This window comes from Bos grunniens, chromosome 8 (genome assembly GCF_055505025.1).
Source record: "Bos grunniens cultivar Pamir isolate PY7600 chromosome 8, Bosgru_T2T1.0, whole genome shotgun sequence".
Taxonomy (NCBI): domain Eukaryota; kingdom Metazoa; phylum Chordata; class Mammalia; order Artiodactyla; family Bovidae; genus Bos; species Bos grunniens.
The window spans coordinates 76,559,470-76,579,309 of NC_141172.1; the positions used below are offsets into that span (position 1 = coordinate 76,559,470).

At 39.2% G+C, this 19,840-nt stretch overlaps 1 protein-coding gene across 2 annotated transcripts in view; it reads right to left on the bottom strand.

Annotated features, from left to right (window-relative positions):
- The window catches only part of UBQLN1 (ubiquilin 1), a 57,179-nt gene that overhangs the window by 19,369 nt on the left and 17,970 nt on the right, over positions 1–19,840 (bottom strand). For both annotated transcript variants that reach the window (XM_086416777.1, XM_086416776.1), the window contains exons 2-3: positions 3,953–4,104; positions 2,427–2,542 (exon numbers count right to left, since the gene is read on the bottom strand). In XM_086416777.1, the coding sequence (XP_086272903.1) occupies positions 2,427–2,542; positions 3,953–4,104 (268 nt within the window). The remainder of the gene's footprint in view (positions 1–2,426; positions 2,543–3,952; positions 4,105–19,840) is intronic.

A 19,840-nucleotide genomic window follows, 5' to 3' on the forward strand; every position in this document is an offset into this window, starting at 1 on the left:
GGCAAGAGGAGAAGGGGACGACAGAGGGTGAGATGGCTGGATGGCATCACTGACTTGATGGACGTGAGTCTCAGTGAACTCCAGGAGTTGGTAATGGACAGGGAGGCCTGGTGTGCTGCGATTCATGGGGTCGCGAAGAGTCAGACACGACTGAGCGACTGATCTGATCTTGCTTTCTAAGAAGGAACATACAGGCTAAAGTACTTAAGAGTAACATCAGGTAGTATCAAAGAAAGCTGAATACAAGGCATGGAGTTCAGAATTGATGTGGGTTTAGGTAAAGATTCGAGAGTCAACAATTTACAGTTAGGATAACATCACTGGGGAAAACAGAATAAAAGAACAGAAGAAAGAGAAGGCAGAACTTGGCGGAACAATACTTATAAAAAGAACAGGAAGAAGAGACCTACAAATGAAAGAGAAAAAAATTGGTCAGAAAATTAACCAGGGAAAAAGCATATCAGGAATTAAAGAAAAAAAATTTCAAGGAAAGACTGGTAAGCATTAGAAGACAGCAATTTAGAGTTTAAAACACTTTCTTTCAATCTAAGTGTCTAAAAATCTAAAAAAGTGTCCATTAAATTTGGCAAGCTAAGAAGTCAATGGTGACTTTATCAAGGGAACTGATGGGGGCAAGAAATAGAGCACAACAAACAAGTGAAAGAGAAATACAGACAGAAAACAGAATATATCTTTTCGAAAAATAGCTGAGAAAGAAAAAGAAAGGTGGTAGTGGGATTCTGTTGCTTTTAAACACGCTGCAGATGCTGCTGCTAATTCACTTCAGTTATGTCCAACTCTGTGTGACCCCAGAGACGGCAGCCCACCAGGCTTCCCCCATCCCTGAGATTCTCCAGGCAAGAACACTGGAGTGGGTTGCCATTTCCTTCTCCAGTGCATGAAAGTGAAAAGTGAAAGTGAAGTCGCTCAGTCGTGTCTGACTCTTTGCGACCCCATGGACTGCAGCCTACCAGGCTTCTCCGTCCATGGGATTTTCCAGGCAAGAATACTGGAGTGGGGTGCCACTGCCTTCTTCGTTTAAACATGGGACAGATCTTAATGAAAACACACAGCAAAAAAAAAAAGCCAAATATACAGGGTAAACAGAAGAACTAATGGAGAAAAGTAACTATGATAGGAGGGGATGGGAATGAAATAAGCAGCAAAGGGACAAATTAATTAAAAGTTTCTGTGGGCTTTAATTTCTTTGCCTATAAAATGAGAGAAGAGGGACTTCCCTAGTGGTCCAGTGGTTAAAACTCCATGCTTCCAATGCAGGGGCCCCAGGTTCACTCCCTGGTCAGGCAACTAGATCCCACATGACCCAACTAACAGTTAACAGCAAAATGTGAATAATGACATGATAAGTTGTGTAATGAATCCTTTTGTTCCAACCTTGTGTATATTATAAACTCACATGTATTACTGTAAAATTTTTAACAATGCATCGTGAAATTCTGAGTGAAGAATTAATAGGTGAATTTTATGCAGATACTTTCTCTGAATGTCTAAGTGATATATATGCTACCGTCTCAGAAGATGACAGTTCTTTAGAATACAGTTCTGATTCAGATGATGTGAGTATTAGACCAACAAAAAGAAAACTGTAGTGACTGATTCTGATACAGAAAGTGAAAATAAAACTCACGGTGCTGGAAGACTTCACAGGTGTGTCAGGTGTTAACTACTCAATGCAATAAACTGCAAAGTATTAGTAAAATAACAGAACTAATTTTTGGCTACCCAAAATAAAAATTGCTGGTCACAGGTGTTAGTTTCTGCCAAAAGTTCCCCAGTCAATAATGAATTAAAATGTCATTTCATTGTATTATACTTGTCATACAACTTAGGAATGGAAAGAAGCACTAAGCCATTTATCTATCTAGTTCAACTTCTGTTAGCTTCAGATCACTCTATTCCCCAACTAAACCTTACTAAGAACCTCAGTGTAAAAACTAATATAAGAAAAGTAGTTTGGCTGATGCAGAAGATCCTTAACTACCGGGCTTGCATCAGGCCTTTCTGTGTGAGTTTAGAACAGTTAGAAAATCACTAATGCAATCTGATCCTTTCATTTTACAAAGGAGAAAATCGTGTTCAAGGGGTTAGCTTATGATCAACAACTAGCTAATCTTTTCCAGAGTCAATTATGTGGTGGTCAAATCAGGTACACATACAGTACATCTCTTTCATTAAAAAGAAATGTGCCACTTACTGATCACTTATTATATATAAATGTAACCTAAGCAAGCACATCTGTATCCCCAAATATCCCCTTAATAATTACAATTACAGAAATAAGCTAGAGAAGTTTTTGTCATTGCTAAAATGACTTAATGTTTAACTGTCATCTTATTTAAAACTATCCTGGGAAAAAGGAAATTTGTTTATTTTTATCCTTATGAAAAATGACTAAAGATACTTACCTAAACCAAAAGGGCTGCTAGTGGCAGAACCAGATGTGGAGTTACTACTAGGAGCTGATGATGTGGTAGCACTGGTTCCACTGGCATTTGTTTGTTGAGCTGAATGATCCTGAGGCCTAGGAAAAATAATTTACACCATAATATAAACATTGGAGCAAATTATTTTCAAAAGGAGCTGTAAAATTCCAACAGGTACAAATAAAGATTTTAAACCAACTCAAATTATCGTAAAGTATATATGCTGAGAAAATTAAGCACAAGGAACATGCATATAAACAAATATAGTAAAATCCCATGAAATCCAAACAATACTTCAATTGCCCCTCAAGTACTGCTGCTGCTGCTGCTGCTAAGTCACTTCAGTCGTGTCCGACTCTGTGTGACCCCATAGACGGCAGCCCACCAGGCTCCGCCGTCCCTGGGATTCTCCAGGCAACAACACTGGAGTGGGTTGCCATTTCCTTCTCCAATGCATGAAAGTAAAAAGTGAAAGTGAAGTCGCTCAGTTGTGTCCAACTCCTAGCGACCCCATGGACTGCAGCCTACCAGGCTCCTCCCATGGGATTCTCCAGGCAAGAGTACTGGAGTGGGTTGCCATTGCCTTCTTCACCTCAAGTACACTTGTCGTAAATATTTCATAAAAAGCATTCATAAACGTAAAAAATGTCATAAACATTTCAATCATATTGATTGTGTAAGAGAGGGAGACAGATCACCTCACAGAAAAGAATTAATGACTGATGACAATCACAAAGCCTGACTGTATAAGCAATTTTTAATCTATCTCCTAAGTTCTTAAGGACTGGGGAGCAGTTTTACTCAGAACTAAAAATGCTGAAAGTAAAAAAAGAGACTTGACCAAAGAAGACTGCAAAATCAATACAAATAATAACTCATTATTACTTAATATCAAGCAAAAATAAGGAGAGGTTATTAGAAAACCTTTCCGTCTGACACCAGTTAAGAGTTCTGAATCTCACTTAATCTGAATGATGATAAAATGCCATATCCAAGTAAGAATATGTCTAAGGAAGCTCTAAGGAGCTCTTTCACTAAGTAGAAAATAATTCTAAATGAAAAGAAAATATACCAATTTAATGGGTGATATTTTTTTCTTATTGGTACACAAAAGTATCTCTTAAGAACTGAATAGTGCCTTAGATTTAATGAAATATGGTTACTAATTTGTGGTTTGCAAAGAAGATGAATCACACCTCTAATCTCTGCCCAAAATTCTGAGACCAAAAAACACAGCTCAGAACATTAATTTGGTTGTTCTGTAATTCAAGTAATATAATAATAATGATGATGAACATGCTAAAATATCAAATGTGTAAGTATCAGCATTACCGAATCATACTGGCTTTTTAAAAAACATCTGGTTATCAACAGCAGCAAATAAATGAATTTTAATCTATTTACACATTAATGACAGCAAATCATTTAAAGCCAAGACTGATTATTTTTAAAAGGGAATTATAAACATTTATTCATGGTTTACAGCTAAAATGTTTCTAAAAACTTACCTGTTTTGTGTTTTGATGACAAGGTGAACAGTAAGTCCATCGTGAATTCCATGCTGACTCAAAGTATCTTGATCTTTTAAAATTTTTCCCGCAAATATCAACACAAGTTGGTCAGTATGTGATTTGAAGCGTTTAGAGATTTCTTCCTTGAACTAAGTAAGAATAAAATAAATATGTATTACAGATGTTTACATAGCATTATCTAGTCTAGTTTCTAGAAGAAGTACTTCAAAAAGCCCCCAATTACTGATACTACAATAACTCAAACAGTATGAAGACATATCCTTTCTGTGTCCGTATCTTGATCTTAGTGGGAAATGAGTATTACCATTTCACTCATGTCTAATGCAAACGTTTTATTACAGATGCATATATCCTATATTCAAAGCCTAATAATCCACTTTTGTCATAACTTTATTCAATTTTACATCAATGGTACTAAATGTTGTTCAAGCTACACATAGCTCTTATCAAGTTTACAATATTCCTTTCCTCAGATTTCGATGTCAAATTCTGCTCCTTTCTACTTCAATATAGAGAAAGCCAACCTCTTATTATTGACTTAGACAAAGTTTTCGTAAAAAGAAGCCAAGAAAGGCTTCCCGGGGAGGAGAATAAAATGCAGAAACATACAACAGAAGAGTGTGTCATACTACTGGACTACCCAAAAAGTTCATTTGAGTTTTTCCATAATATCTTGCAGAAAAGCCAGAACAAACTTTCTGGCCAAACCAAGATAAGAAAAGTTTACTTATTCTATGCTAGATAAGTTTCTCACACTTTCACCAAAATCACCTATATACTTAGGTTTTACTCCACTGTTGAAGTCAGAAAATCTCAGGGTGGGTAAAGAAATTCAAAGAACCCCATCATACCACAATGCCCTACACAAATGCATCTCAATAGACAATAACATTATCATCAAGGCAACGTTTTGGAAATATAAGGGGTATTTCTGGTTGTCACAATAAGTGGAAAGACACATTAAATAATATCTAACATTTTCTTCCAGGGGTAGGAGGGGAGATGTAGAGGAATATAAACATAAAGCAAGATATATCATACGTCAATCATTGTCAGAGGTGAACCAAAATTCATCACATTCTATCTTTGTGTATAAATGAAATTTTCCATAACCAAGTTACAACACTCAATCTAACTTTTATTTAAAAATCATAAATATAAAGTGAAATTATACTGCAGTAAATATTTCAGACCTGTACCATGTGAACTTTCCTTCCTTTGAAAATATATGATATATAACCCTTTTATATTGAATGGTTTGCCATGTAAACGAACAGAGATCATTCTGTCGTTTTTGAGATTGCATCCAAGTACTGCATTTCGGACTCTTCGTTTCCAAGGCAAACCATTCAATATCACAGTAATCCAAGTCTATGCCCCAACCAGTAACGCTGAAGAAGCTGAAGTTGAACGGTTCTATGAATACCTACAAGACCTTTTAGAACTAACATTCAAAAAAGATGTCTTTTTCATTATAGGGGACTGGAATGCAAAAGTAGGAAGTCAAGAAACACCTGGAGTTACAGGCAAATTTGGCCTTGGAATACGGAATGAAGCAGGGCAAAGACTAATAGAGTTTTGCCAAGAAAACGCACTGGTCCTAACAAACGCCCTCTTCCAACAACACAAGAGAAGACTCTATACATGGACATCACCAGATGGTCAACACTGAAATAGGATGGATTATATTCTTTGCAGCCAAAGATGGAGAAGCTCTATACAGTCATCAAAAACAAGACCAGGAGCTGACTGTGGCTCAGATCATGAACTCCTTATTGCCAAATTCAGACTTAAATTGAAGAAAGTAGGGAAAACCACTAGATCATTCAGGTATGACCTAAATCAAATCCCTTATGATTATACAGTGGAAGTGAGAAATAGATTTAAGGGACTACATCTGATAGACAGAGTGCCTGATGAAGTATGGAATGAGGTTCGTGACACTATACAGCAGACAGGGATCAAGACCATCCCCGTGGAAAAGAAATGCAAAAAAGCAAAATGGCTGTCTGGGGAGGCCTTACAAATAGCTGTGAAAAGAAGAGAAGCGAAAAGCAAAGGAGAAAAGGAAAGATATAAACATCTGAATGCAGAGTTCCAAAGAATAGCAAGAAAAGACAAGAAAGCCTTCTTCAGCGATCAATGCAAAGAAACACAGGAAAACAACAGAATGGGAAAGACTAGAGATCTCTTCAAGAAAATCAGAGATACCACAGGAACACTTCATGCAAAGATGGACTCGATAAAGGACAGAAATGGTATGGACCTAACAGAAGCAGAAGATATTAAGAAGAGGTGGCAAAAATACACAGAAGGACTGTACAAAAAAGATCTTCATGACCCAGATAATCACGATGGTGTGATCACTGACCTAGAGCCAGACATCCAGGAATGTGAAGTCAAGTGGGCCTTAGAAAGCATCACTACAAACAAAGCTAGTGGAGGTGATAGAACTCCAGTTGAGCTATTCCAAATCCTGAAAGATGATGCTGTGAAAGTGCTGCACTCAACACGACAGCAAATTTGGAAAACTCAGCAGCGGAAACAGGACTGGAAAAGGTCAGTTTTCATTCCAATCCCCAAGAAAGGCAATGTCAAAGAATGCTCAAACTACCACACAATTGCACTCATCTCACATGCTAATAAAGTAATGCTCAAAATTCTCCAAGCCAGGCTTTAGCAATATGTGAACCATGAACTTCTTGATGTTCAAGCTGGTTTTAGAAAAGGCAGAGGAACCAGAGATCAAATTGCCAACATCTGCTGGATCATGGAAAAAGCAAGAGAGTTCCAGAAAAACATCTATTTCTACTTTATTGACTATGCCAAAGGCTTTGACTGTATGGATCACAATGAACTGTGGAAAATTCTGAAAGAGATGGGAATACCATACCACCTGACCTGCCTCTTGAGAAATTTGTATGCAGGTCAGGAAGCAACAGTTAGAAATGGACATGGAACAACAGACTGGTTCCAAATAGGAAAAGGAGTACGTCAAGGCTGTATACTGTCACCCTGTTTATTTAACTTACATGCAGAGTACATCATGAGAAACGCTGGACTGGAAGAAACACAAGCTGGAATCAAGCTTGCCAGGAAAAATATCAATAACCTCAGATATGCAGATGACACCACCTTTATCGCAGAAAGTGAAGAGGAACTAAAAAGCCTCTTGATGAAAGTGAAAGTGGAGAGTGAAAAAGTTGGCTTAAAGCTCAAAATTTAGAAAACGAAGATCATGGCATCCGGTCTCATCACTTCATGGGAAATAGATGGGGAAACAGTGTCAGACTTTATTTTTCTGGGCTCCAAAATCACTGCAGATGGCGACTGCAGTCATGAAATTAAAAGATGCTTACTCCTTGGAAGGAAAGTTATGACCAACCTAGATAGCATATTCAAGAGCAGAGACATTAACTTTGCCAACAAAGGTTCGTCTAGTCAAGGCTTTGGTTTTTCCAGTGGTCATGTTATAGATGTGAAAGTTGGACTGTGAAGAAGGCTGAGTGCCGAAGAATTGATGCTTTTGAACTGTGGTGTTGGAGAAGACTCTTGAGAGTCCCTTGGACTGCAAGGAGATCCAACCAGTCCATTCTGAAGGAGATGAGCCCTGGGATTTCTTTGGAAGGAACGATGCTAAAGCTGAAACTCCAGTACTTTGGCCACCTCATGCAGAGTTGACTCATTGGAAAAGACTCTGATGCTGGGAGGGATTGGGGGCAGGAGGAGAAGGGGACGACAGAGGATGAGATGGCTGGATGGCATCACTGACTTGATGGACGTGAGTCTGAGTGAACTCCAGGAGTTGGTGATGGACAGGGAGGCCTGGCGTGCTGCGATTCATGGGGTGGCAAAGAGTCGGACACGACTGAGCGACTGATCTGATCTGATCTGAACCCTTTTATATAAGATAAGCAATTTTAAAATAGGAAAATCTTTGCTAAAGCACCAGTAGCACAATATTTTATATAAAAAGATTAAGTCCAATCATGAATTAACCATTCTCATATTATTAAGCATTTCATTTCTCTCTTTGGCAGCTGTTAGAAATAATAAGGTAATATGCATAGCACATAATTTTACAAGAATCGAATGAGAATGTATGTAAAATTCAAGCATCAGGTACATAAGGTAGTTTAATAAACAGTAGCTACTACAAGGCCAGCTCTTTAAACCTCAGTAACTGAAGATGACTTTTAATCCTATTTCAGATACAGAAACAGACGGGGGTTCAATATGCTCCTCTCACAGTGACAGCTAATCAACTGTCAGGTTAAGCTTGAAATTGGAGCCCCTGGTGGCAGAAATGGTAAAGAGTCTGCCTGCAGTGCAGAGACTCGGGTTCGATCCCTGTGTTGGGAAGATCCCCTGGAGAAGGAAATGGCAACCCACTGCAGTATTCTTGCCTGGAGAATCCCATGGATGGAGAAGCCTAGCAGGCTACAGTCCATGGGGTCGGAAAGAGTCAGACACGACTGAGCAACTTCACTTTCACTTTTCTTTTTCAAGCTTGAAAACTAGGTCTGACTTTAAGAACCAATCATCGCCAGTCCAGGTTCGATGCACGATACTGGATGCTTTGGGCTGGTGCACTGGGACGACCCAGAGGGATGGTATGGGGAGGGAGGAGGGAGGAGGGTTCAGGATGGGGAACACATGTATATCTGTGGCGGATTCATTTCGATATATGGCAAAACCAATACAATATTGTAAAGTTAAAAAATAAGATGAATTAAAAAAAAAGCAAAGGAGAAAAGGAAAGATATACCCATTTGAATGCAGAGTTCCAAAGAATAGCAAGGAGAGATAAGAAAGCCTTCCTCAGCAATCAATGCAAAGTAATAGAGGAAAACAACAGAATGGGAAAGACTAGAGATCTCTTCAAGAAAATTAGAGATACCAAGGGAACATTTCATGCAAAGATGGGCTCAATAAAGGACAGAAATGGTAGGGACCTAACAGATGCAGAAGATATTAAAAAGAGGTGGCAAGAATACACAGAACTGTACAAAAAAGATCTTCACGACCCAGATGATCACAATGGTGTGATCACTCACCTAGAGCCAGACACCCTGGAATGTGAAGTCAAGTAGGCCTTAGGAATCATCACTATGAACAAAGCTAGTGGAGGTGATGGAATTCCAGTTATTTCAAACCCTGAAAGATGATGCTATGAAAGTGCTGCACTCAATATGCCAGCAAATTTGGAAAACTCAGCAGTGGAAACAGGACTGGAAAAGGTCAGTTTTCATTCAAATCCCAAAGAAAGGCAATGTCAAAGAATGCTCAAACTACTGCACAATTGCATTCATCTCACACACTAGTAAAGTGATGCTTAAAATTCTCCAAGCCAGGCTTCAGCAATACGAGAACTGTGAACTTCCAGATCTTCAAGCTGGTTTTAGAAAAAGTAGAGGAACCAGAGATCAAATTGCCAACATCCACTGGATCATGGAAAAAGCAAGAGAGTTCCAGAAAAACATCTATTTCTGCTTTACTGACTATGCCAAAGCCTTTGACTGTGTGGATCACAATAAACTGGAAAATTCTGAAAGAGATGGGAATACCAGACCACCTGACCTGCCTCTTGAGAAATCTGTATGCAGGTCAGGAAGCAACAGTTAGAACTGGACATGGAACAACAGACTGGTTCCAAATAGGAAAAGGAGTACGTCAAGGCTGTATATTGTCACCCTGCTTATTTAACTTAGATGCAGAGTACATCATGAGAAACGCTGGGCTGGAGGAAGCACAAGCTGGAATCAATATTGCTGGGAGAAATATCAATAACCTCAGATATGCAGATGACACCACCCTTATGGCAGGAAGTAAAGAAAAACTAAAGAGCCTCTTGATGAAAGTGAAAGAGGAGAGTGTAAAAGTTGGTGTAAAGCTCAACATTCAGAAAACTAATTTCATGGCATCCAGTAACATCACTTCATGGCAAATAGACGGGGAAACAGTGGCTGACTTTATTTTTCTGGGCTCCAAAATCACTGCAGATGGTGACTGCAGCCATAAAATTAAAAGGCATTTACTCCTTGGAAGGAAAGTTATGAGCAACCTAGACAGCATATTAAAAAGCAGAGATATTACTTTGCCAACAAAGGTCCATCTAGTCAAGCCTATGGTTTTTCCAGCAGTCATATATGGATGTGAGAGTTGGACTATAAAGAAAGCTGAGCGCAGAGGAATTGATGCTTTTGAACTGTGGTGTTGGAGAAGACTCTTGAGAGTCCCTTGAACTACAAGGAGATCCAACCAGTCCATCCTAAAGGAAGGACTGATGTTGAAGCTGAAACTCCAATACTTTGGCCACCTCATGTGAAGAGCTGACTCATTTGAAAAGATCCTGATGCTGGGAAAGACTGAAGGCAGGAGGAGAAGGGGACGACAGAGGATGAGATGGTTGGATGGCATCACCGACTCAATGGACATGGGTTTGGGTGGACTCCAGGAGTTGGTGATAGGGAGGCCTAGCATACTGTGGTTCATGGGGTTGCAAAAAGTCAGACACAACTGGGCGACTGAACTCAGATTAACTATACTCTGTGCTAAGTCACTTCAGTCACCCATTTCTGATGTACAATGGCTTTTTAGTATATTCACAGATTTCATCCAACCATCACCATGGTCAATTGTGAAATTTTCATGTTCTCAAAAAGAAACCAGTACCTTTTAGTTATGACCTTCTTATCCCCCCATCACTCCAAACCATAACAAACCACTAATTGGGGAGTTCCCTGGCGGTCCAGTGGTTAGCACTTGGCAATTTCACTTAACACGTTTGAAAGGTGCATGCATGTTGTGGTATGTATCACTACTTTATCCCTTTTTATGGCCAAACATTCTAATGTATGAATATACAACATTTTGTTTATCCATCAATTGATGGGCACTTGGGCTGTTTCCACCTTTGGGCTATTATGAATAATGTTGCTATAAACTGAATGGGGAAGATCCCCTGGAGAAAGAAAACAGCAATCCACTCCAACATTCTTGCCTGGGAAATCTCATGGACAGAGGAGGCTGGCAGGCTATAGCCCACGGGGTCCTGCAAGAGTCAGACATGACGCAGCGACTAAACAACAACAAGCGTTTTATGTACAAGGTTTTCTGTGGACATGTGATTGCATTTCTCTTGGGTATATACTCAGATGCAGAATTAAATTACTGTTAATTCTTAATCACTTGAGGAAGCACCAGAGCGTTATCCTAAGTATTTAATGGCTATTACTATTGTACAATCCTACCAGCGGTGTATAAGGTTCTAATCTCTCCACACTGTCACCAATATTTATTACCTGTTTTTAATAGCCACCCTAGTAGATGTCCTGTAGTTTTTATTTGCATTCCCCTGACAACTAATGACATTGAGCATCTTTTCATGTGCTTATATTTGTATTTTTGGACAACTTTATTCACATCCTTTGCCCATTTTTTAATTGGGTTATTTGCCTTCCTATTACTGAGCTATAAAAATTATTCATATATTCTAGATATGTCTCTTAATCAGAGTATGATCTGGAAGAAGCAACTTTTTAAGGCACACACTCATAAAATACAAGAAATTGAGACTTTTTGGTTTTAACTAGAACAAAGTTTTGATCCTAAACATCCAATGGACCCAGGAGAACTGAATCCTCAACTGGCAATACAGAAAACCAAGCTAATACAATCCCCATAATCTATCTCCACAATCTACAGAATTCCTAGAAGACTCAATATGGTACCACTAGGGGCTGAGAACAGGGTATAAGGTGACAGATGCTGAAGGACTAAAATAGGGGATTTGGAAGTCAAAGCAGACACATCTTCACTGCATGCTAAGCAAGCAATCGTCCCTCCCCAAACCCAACAAAAAGAAGGATTTTTTTTCTCTGGAAGGACAACAGGGTCTCTAGACTAAAGAACATACTACACACCGAGAACAGGAGTACAACACTAAAACAAGAAGATTAAGTCAACAGAGACATACTAGATGCTTAGCCTCTCCCCATTCCCCTCACAGCTATCAAACGGAATACTGGCGTCTGGACTTTCAACATCCAAGCATAAAAATAATAATATACAATGTCTCCAAGGAAAATTCTACTAGGCTAAAACAAAAGAACTTAGAGATAAGGACTTAAGGGTTTTCACTAGATAGCTATCCAAGGCAGTGGTTCCTGAAGTGAGTGGAGGCCTCTATCTGCCCTGGGGAGCATCTGGCAATATTTGAGGACATTTTTGGTTGTCACAACATGGGTTAAGGGCGACTAGTGGGTAGAGATGGAAGATGCTAAATAACCTACAACACACAGCTCAGCCTCAACAACAAAGGATTTTAAAACCCCAAATGTCAACAATAACGAGGTTGAGAAACTGTTCTAGAGCTGTACTTCTCCAAGTGCTGTCCCCCAGATGAGCAACTTTCACCATTACCAGGTTAATTTGATAGAAATGCAAATTCTCAGGACCCAGTCAAATCTGAAACTCTGGGGATGAGGTCCCAGCAAGCTATGTTTTTTTTTTTTTAATCGATGGTTTAACAAGCTTCCCAGGTAATCAGATGGTTCTGATGGACAGTGCTCTAGGTCTAATAAATTTCCCCCAAATTTGTAGGCGATTAATGAATGAGGTTCGTGACATTGTACAGGAGACAGGGATCAAGACCATCCCCATGGAAAAGAAATGCAAAAAAGCAAAATGGCTGTCTGGGGAGGCCTTACAAATAGCTGTGAAAAGAAGAGAAGCGAAAAGCAAAGGAGAAAAGGAAAGACATAAGCATGTGAATGCAGAGTTCCAAAGAATAGCAAGGAGAGATAAGAAAGCCTTCTTCAGCAATCAATGCAAAGAAATAGAGGAAAACAACAGAATGGGAAAGACTAGAGATCTCTTCAAGAAAATTAGAGATACCACAGGAACACTTCATGCAAAGATGGGCTCGATAAAGGACAGAAATGGTATGGACCTAACAGAAGCAGAAGATATTAAGAAGAGGTGGCAAAAATACACAGAAGAACTGTACAAAAAAGATCTTCATGACCCAGATAATCACGATGGTGTGATCACTGACCTAGAGCCAGACATCCTGGAATGTGAAGTCAAGTGGGCCTTAGAAAGCATCACTACGAACAAAGCTAGTGGAGGTGATGGAATTCCAGTGGAGCTCTTTCGAATCCTGAAAGATGATGCTGTGAAAGTGCTGCACTCAACATGACAGCAAATTTGGAAAACTCAGCAGTGGAAACAGGACTGGAAAAGGTCAGTTTTCATTCCAATCCCAAAGAAAGGCAATGCCAAAGAATGCTCAAACTACCACACAATTGCACTCATCTCACACGCTAGTAGAGTAATGTTCAAAATTCTCCAAGGGAGGCTTCTGCAATACGTGAACCGTGAACTTCCTGATGTTCAAGCTGGTTTTAGAAAAGGCAGAGGAACCAGAGATCAAATTGCCAGTATCCGCTGGATCATGGAAAAAGCAAGAGAGTTCCAGAAAAACATCTATTTCTGCTTTACTGACTATGCCAAGCCTTTGATTGTGTGGATCACAATAAACTGTGGGAAATTCTGAAAGAGATGGGAATACAAGACCACCTGACCTGCCTCTTGAGAAATATGTATGCAGGTCAGGAAGCAACAGTTACAGACTGGTTCCAAATAGGAAAAGGAGTACATCAAGGCTATATATTGTCACCCTGTTTATTTAACTTATATGCAGAGTACATCATGAGAAACGCTGGGCTGGAAGAAGCACAAGCTGGAATCAAGATTGCCGGGAGAAATATCAATAACCTCAGATATGCAGATGACACCACCCTTATGGCAGAAAGTGAAGAGGAACTAAAAAGCCTCTTGATGAAAGTGAAAGTGGAGAGTGAAAAAGTTGGCTTAAAGCTCAACATTCAGAAAACGAAGATCATGGCATCCAGTCCCACCACTTCATGGGAAATAGATGGGGAAACAGTGGAAACAGTGTCAGACTTTATTTTTTGGGGCTCCAAAATCACTGCAGATGGTGACTGCAGCCATGAAATTAAAAGACGCTTACTCCTTGGAAGGAAAGTTATGACCAACCTAGGTAGCATATTCAAAAGCAGAGACATTACTTTGCCAACAAAGGTCTGTCTAGTCAAGGCTATGGTTTTTCCAGTGGTCATGTATGGATGTGAGAGTTGGACTGTGAAGAAAGCTGAGTGCTGAAGAATTGATGCTTTTGAACTGTGGTGTTGGAGAAGACTCTTGAGAGTCCCTTGGACTGCAAGGAGATCCAACCAGTCCATCCTCAAGGAGATCAGTCCTGGGTGTTCATTGGAAGGACTGATATTGAAGCTGAAACTCCAATACTTTGGCCACTTCATGCAAAGAGTTGACTCTTTGGAAAAGACTCTGATGCTGGAGAGGGATTGGGGGCAGGAGGAGAAGGGGACGACAGAGGATGAGATGGCTGGATGGCATCACTGACTCGATGGACATGAGTCTGAGTGAACTCTGGGAGTTGGTGATGGACAGGGAGGCCTGGCGTGCTGTGATTCATGGGGTCGCAAAGAGTCGGACACGACTGAGCAACTGAACTGAATTGAATGAACATAGTAAGTGACATTAAAAGGAAACAGTCACTAAAATCAGCAACACAAAAGGTGTTCTTAACAAATAACTTACTAACAGGAAAAAAGCAGAGGAACCTATAGATGAAAATGAAACTTTTAAGTAAACATGGGACACTCGACCAAGATAAAATCATAAACTGGGTCTTAAAACAAACCTTGGAAATGTTAATAACTGTAAGTTTGAAACCATGTAAGTATATTCTCTGACACTAATGGAGTAACAGTAGAAATACCTGTTAGAAATATCTCTCTCGGTAACAGAGAGATACCTGAAACATTTCCACATTAAACAAAACACTTCCAAATAAGTCATGGGTCAAAAAGAAAGTCTTGAAGAACAATTAAATATTTTCAACTGAACAAAAATGAAGCTACAATGTCAAAATTTGTAAGATGCAGCTACAGCAATACCTAGAAAAATTTATAGCGTTAAAGACATAAATTTAAGAAAGGTCACACATCAGCAGCCTCAAGTTTCAACCTTTAGAAAACAGAAAAACAACAAATGCTATGCTATGCTATGCTAAGTCACTTCAGTCGTGTCCAACTCTGTGTTACCCCATAGATGGCAGCCCACCAGGCTTCCCCGTCCCTGGGATTCTCCAGGCAAGAACACTGGAGTGGGTTGCCATTTCCTTCTCCAATGCATGAAAGTGAAAAGTGAAAGTGAAGTCGCTCAGTTGTGTCCAACTCTTAGCAACCCCATGGACTGCAGCCTATCAGGCTCCTCCGTCCATGGGATTTTCCAGGCAAGAGTACTGGAGTGGGGTGCCATGCCTTCTCCGAACAAGAAATGAACCCCCCCCCAAAAAAGAGAAGAAATCAAAAACAGAAAAATAAGAAAAACATCTCTCAAAATATCAATAAAATTGATTAGAATCTAGATACAACGGCCAAAAAAAAGCCAGAAGATATAAATTAGCAATATCAGGAACAAGAAAAGGAAATGACTACAGACCTCACAATTAAAAGGATAATAAGGAAAATTCCTTATTCCTTATTGTTGTTGTTTAGCTACTAAATCGTGTCCAACTCTTTTGCGATCCCATGAACCATTTCCTTCTCCAACGGATCTTCCCGATCCAGGGATGAAACCCAAGTCTCCTGCACAGGCAGGCAGATTCTTTATGACTGAGCCACCAGAAAAGCTCAAAAAAAACTCTGCACGCAAGGTGTTTGATAACTTGGATGAAATGGACCAATATCTTGAAAGATTCAAGCTACCAGAACTCACATCCTCTCTTGTGAAAATAGAAAAGGAAACGCTTTCAATTAATTTCATGAGGGCAATATTACCCTGATACCAAAACTAGAAAAGAAAAACCACAGACCAATATCCCTCATGAACACAGACAGAAATGCTCCATAAAATACCACCAAGTTAAATCCAGCAATACAGAACAAGAATAATTCTTAATGACCAAGTGAGGTTTACCCTAGAAATTTCAACATTTGAAAAACCAATAATTTACCATATTGACAAAAGGAAAAGAAAATCCACACCATCTCATCAATCAATAACAAAAAAGCATTAGAAAGCATTCATTTCTAAGAAAATTTCCAGGAAATCAGGAATAAAAGGAAACTACTTAGGACCTGATAAAGTACATCTACAAAGTATCTACTGTTTGGAGTAATAATGGTGACCAACTGAATATTTTCCAAGACCAGTAACAAAGCAAGGATGTCTGCTCTCCAAATAATAACTGACTCCACTTATACAAGATACCTAGAACAGACAAATTACCTAGAACAGACAAGATACCTAGTCAGAAAATTAACTGCTAGATGCCAGGGGCCGGGAAGCATGGAGGGGCAATGGGGAGTTAGAGCTTAATGGAGACAGAGTTTCAGTTTAGGAAGGTGAAAAATTGGGGAGATGGATGATGGTGACAGTTGTCCAACAATGTGAATGTACTTACTGCCACTGTACTGTACCATTAAACATGGTTAAAACGCTATGTTTTACATCATGTGACTTTTACCACAATAAAAACAAACTTTAAAGGAAAAAAGGGGGGGATATCTGCTCTCTATTCATTCTATTCAACATCATATTGAAAACTCCTGCCAATGCAACAAGGCAGGAAAAACAAATGCATAATTAGTACAAAAGAGGAAAAAATAGGAAACTTATCAGTTCCTTGCAACATATGAGCTTTATTTGCATCTCACTTGAAACACAAATCTTTTGCTCTAGAATGGGAAAAGCCAGACTGGGAGAAAACACTTAGAAATGATCATCTTATAAAGTACTGTTATTTAAAGTAATTCTCTGGTGATCCAGTGGTTGAGAGTCTGCCTGTCAATGCAGGGTTCACAGGTTTGATCCCTGATCTGGGAGGATGCCAAGGGGCACATGCCAAGGGGCAGCTGGGCTCGTGTGCCACAACTACTGAGACCACGCTCTAGAGCCTGTGGGCCGCAACTACCGAGGCCGGGCACCACAACGACTGAAGCCCGTGCACCTACAGCCTGTTCTCCACAACAAGAGAAGCCACGGCCAGAAGCCTGCGCACCACAACCAACAAGTGGCCCAAGCTCAACTCAACCAGAGAAAGCCATGCGCAGCAACAGGGGCCCAGTGCAGACAAAAATACATCAGTAAAGGTGAAAAAAAAAACAACACAATTTAAAAAACAGGCAAAAATTTTAACAGATATCTCACCAAAGAAGATACACAGATGGCAAAGAAGCATATTTGTATCATAGGCCATTAGGAAATTGCCAATTAAAACAAGAAAGACAGTGCTATATAACTATTAGGATGGCCAAACTAAAACAGAAACATCATCAAATACTGGCAAGGAAATGAAACAGGAACTCTCATTCATTGCTGATGGGAATACAAAATGGTATAGCCACTTTGGAAGAGTTTAGCAATTTCTTACAAAACTAAACTTAAGTCTTACCATTTGGTCCAGCAAAGACCCTCTCCCTGGTATTTACCCAAAGGAGTTGAGAACTTTTGGACAAACAAAACCTGCTCACAGGTGTATATGACAGCTTTATTCATTAATGTCAAAGCTTGGAAGCAACCAAGAAATTGTTCCACAGGTGAATAAATAAACCACAGTACACCCAGACAAAGGGATATTATTTAGCAATAGAAAGAAATAAGCTATAAAACCATCCAAAGAACCATGGATGAACCTTAAATGCAGCTACATACCGTATAATTCCAACTAGACTATATTCTGGGAAGGACAAAACTATGGAGATGGTAAATGGATCAGTGGTTGCCAGGAGTTAGGGTATAGGCAGAGCATATACACTATATACACTTGTCAAAACACCAAGGGTGAGTCTTAAACTATGAATTTTGAATGATAAGGATGTGTCAATGTAGGTCCATCAATTATAACAAATGTACCATCCCAGGGTGGGATGTTGATGGGGAGATTTAAGTGGGGGCGAGGGGGGGGGAGGGGAAGGAGTATGGGAACTTTCTATTTCCTGCTCAAGTTGCTATAAACCTAAAACTGCTCTAAAGTCTTTTTTTAAAAAGGCAAAAATATATAGTAAATTCATGCTATCAATACACTTAAATACTTAAATATCCGGGGGGCCGGATAGCTGGAATAATACAAAACAAAAGAGAAAAAAGCAACATAGGAGAGACAGGAAAAACAGAAATCAATGGTAAAATGGGAAATGTAAAGCAAATGTATCAATAATTACATAACAGACTACCTGTTACAAAGACAAAATTGCCAGACTGTATCTAAAAACCCAATTTCATGTTGCTTAAAAAAAGATACACATAAATTACTAAGGGAAGGAAAAAAAAAAGAATGGGTGAAGATAGACTACACGAAAACTAACCAAACAAAGTTAGTGAGGCTACTCGACAATTTTAAAAAAATTTATAAAGTTTTAAATTTAAATTTGACAATTGAAGTGTATCTGATTTACAATGTTGTGTTAATTACTGCTGTTCAGCAAAGAGACTCAATTATACATATTGTGTGTAAATATATAAATATATACACATTCTTTTTCAAATGCTTTTCTATTACAATCTATCACAGGATACTGAATAGTTCCCAGAACAAAGCAAACTTTAATACAATACAAAAGCAACTAGGACATTCCAACATTACAAAATGTTCAATTCACAAGAAAACTTTACATGTACATGTATATCATAATACAGCTTCAAAATACATAAAGCAAAAATAAAATAGAACTACAGAGAAAAACAGACTAATCCAAAAGTACAGTAACATATTTTATAGCACATTTACCTCAGTAACTGATAGAATAAAACAGGCAAAAAAAAAAAAAAAAAGATTTGAACTTAATTAACTGATGACTCAACTGGCATGTATAAAACACTGTATCCAACAACCACAGAATAAGTGTTCTTTTCTAGTACATGTACAAACTTACATACTGGGCTACTGGCCTCCCTGGTGGCTCAGAGGTAAAGAATCCTCTGCCAATACAGGAGACATAGCTTCAATCCCTGGGTCAGAAAGATTCCCTGGAGAAGGAAATGGCCACTTACTCCAGTATTCTTGCCTGGGAAATCCTATGGACAGAGGAACCTGGCAGGCTACAATTCTTGGGGTCACAAAAAAAGAGTAGGACACAAAATGGCAACCCACTCCAGGACTCTTGCCTGGAAAATTCCATAGCCTGAGGAGACTGGTAGGTTACCATCCATGGGGTCGCAAAGAGCCGGACATGACTGAGCAATTTCACTTTCACTTTTCAGCAACTAAACAACAATAATACTGGGCCATAAAGCATGTCAACATATTTCAAGAAGTTTCAATCTTTTAAAGCATGCACTCCACACACAAAGTAAACAGAACCATTCAATTGTTGTTATTTAGTCACTAAGTCACTTCCAACTCTTTTGCGACCCCAAGGACTGCCACCCACCAGGGTTCTCTGCCCATGGGATCTTCCAAGCAAGAATACTGGAGTGGGCTGCCATACCCTTCTCCAGGGGAAGAAACAGACTGAATCCATATCTCCTGTTCGGCAGGCAGATTCTATACCACTGAGCCACATAGTAAGCCCTACCATGCAATTAAACAGCATCAAAAAGGTAAATCAGTAAAATACTAGTTCAACTGGAAAAGATTTCCCAGACAGGACACAAAAAAATTTAGCCATAAAAAAGCCACAATAAATTAAACTATCATTAACAGAGTAAAATGTTAAGCAACAGAGTGAAAATATCTACAATACCAAAAACCAACAGAGACCTTGAAACCCAGCTTTTATACAGAAAGCCTGCCGACCAGTAAAATACAAC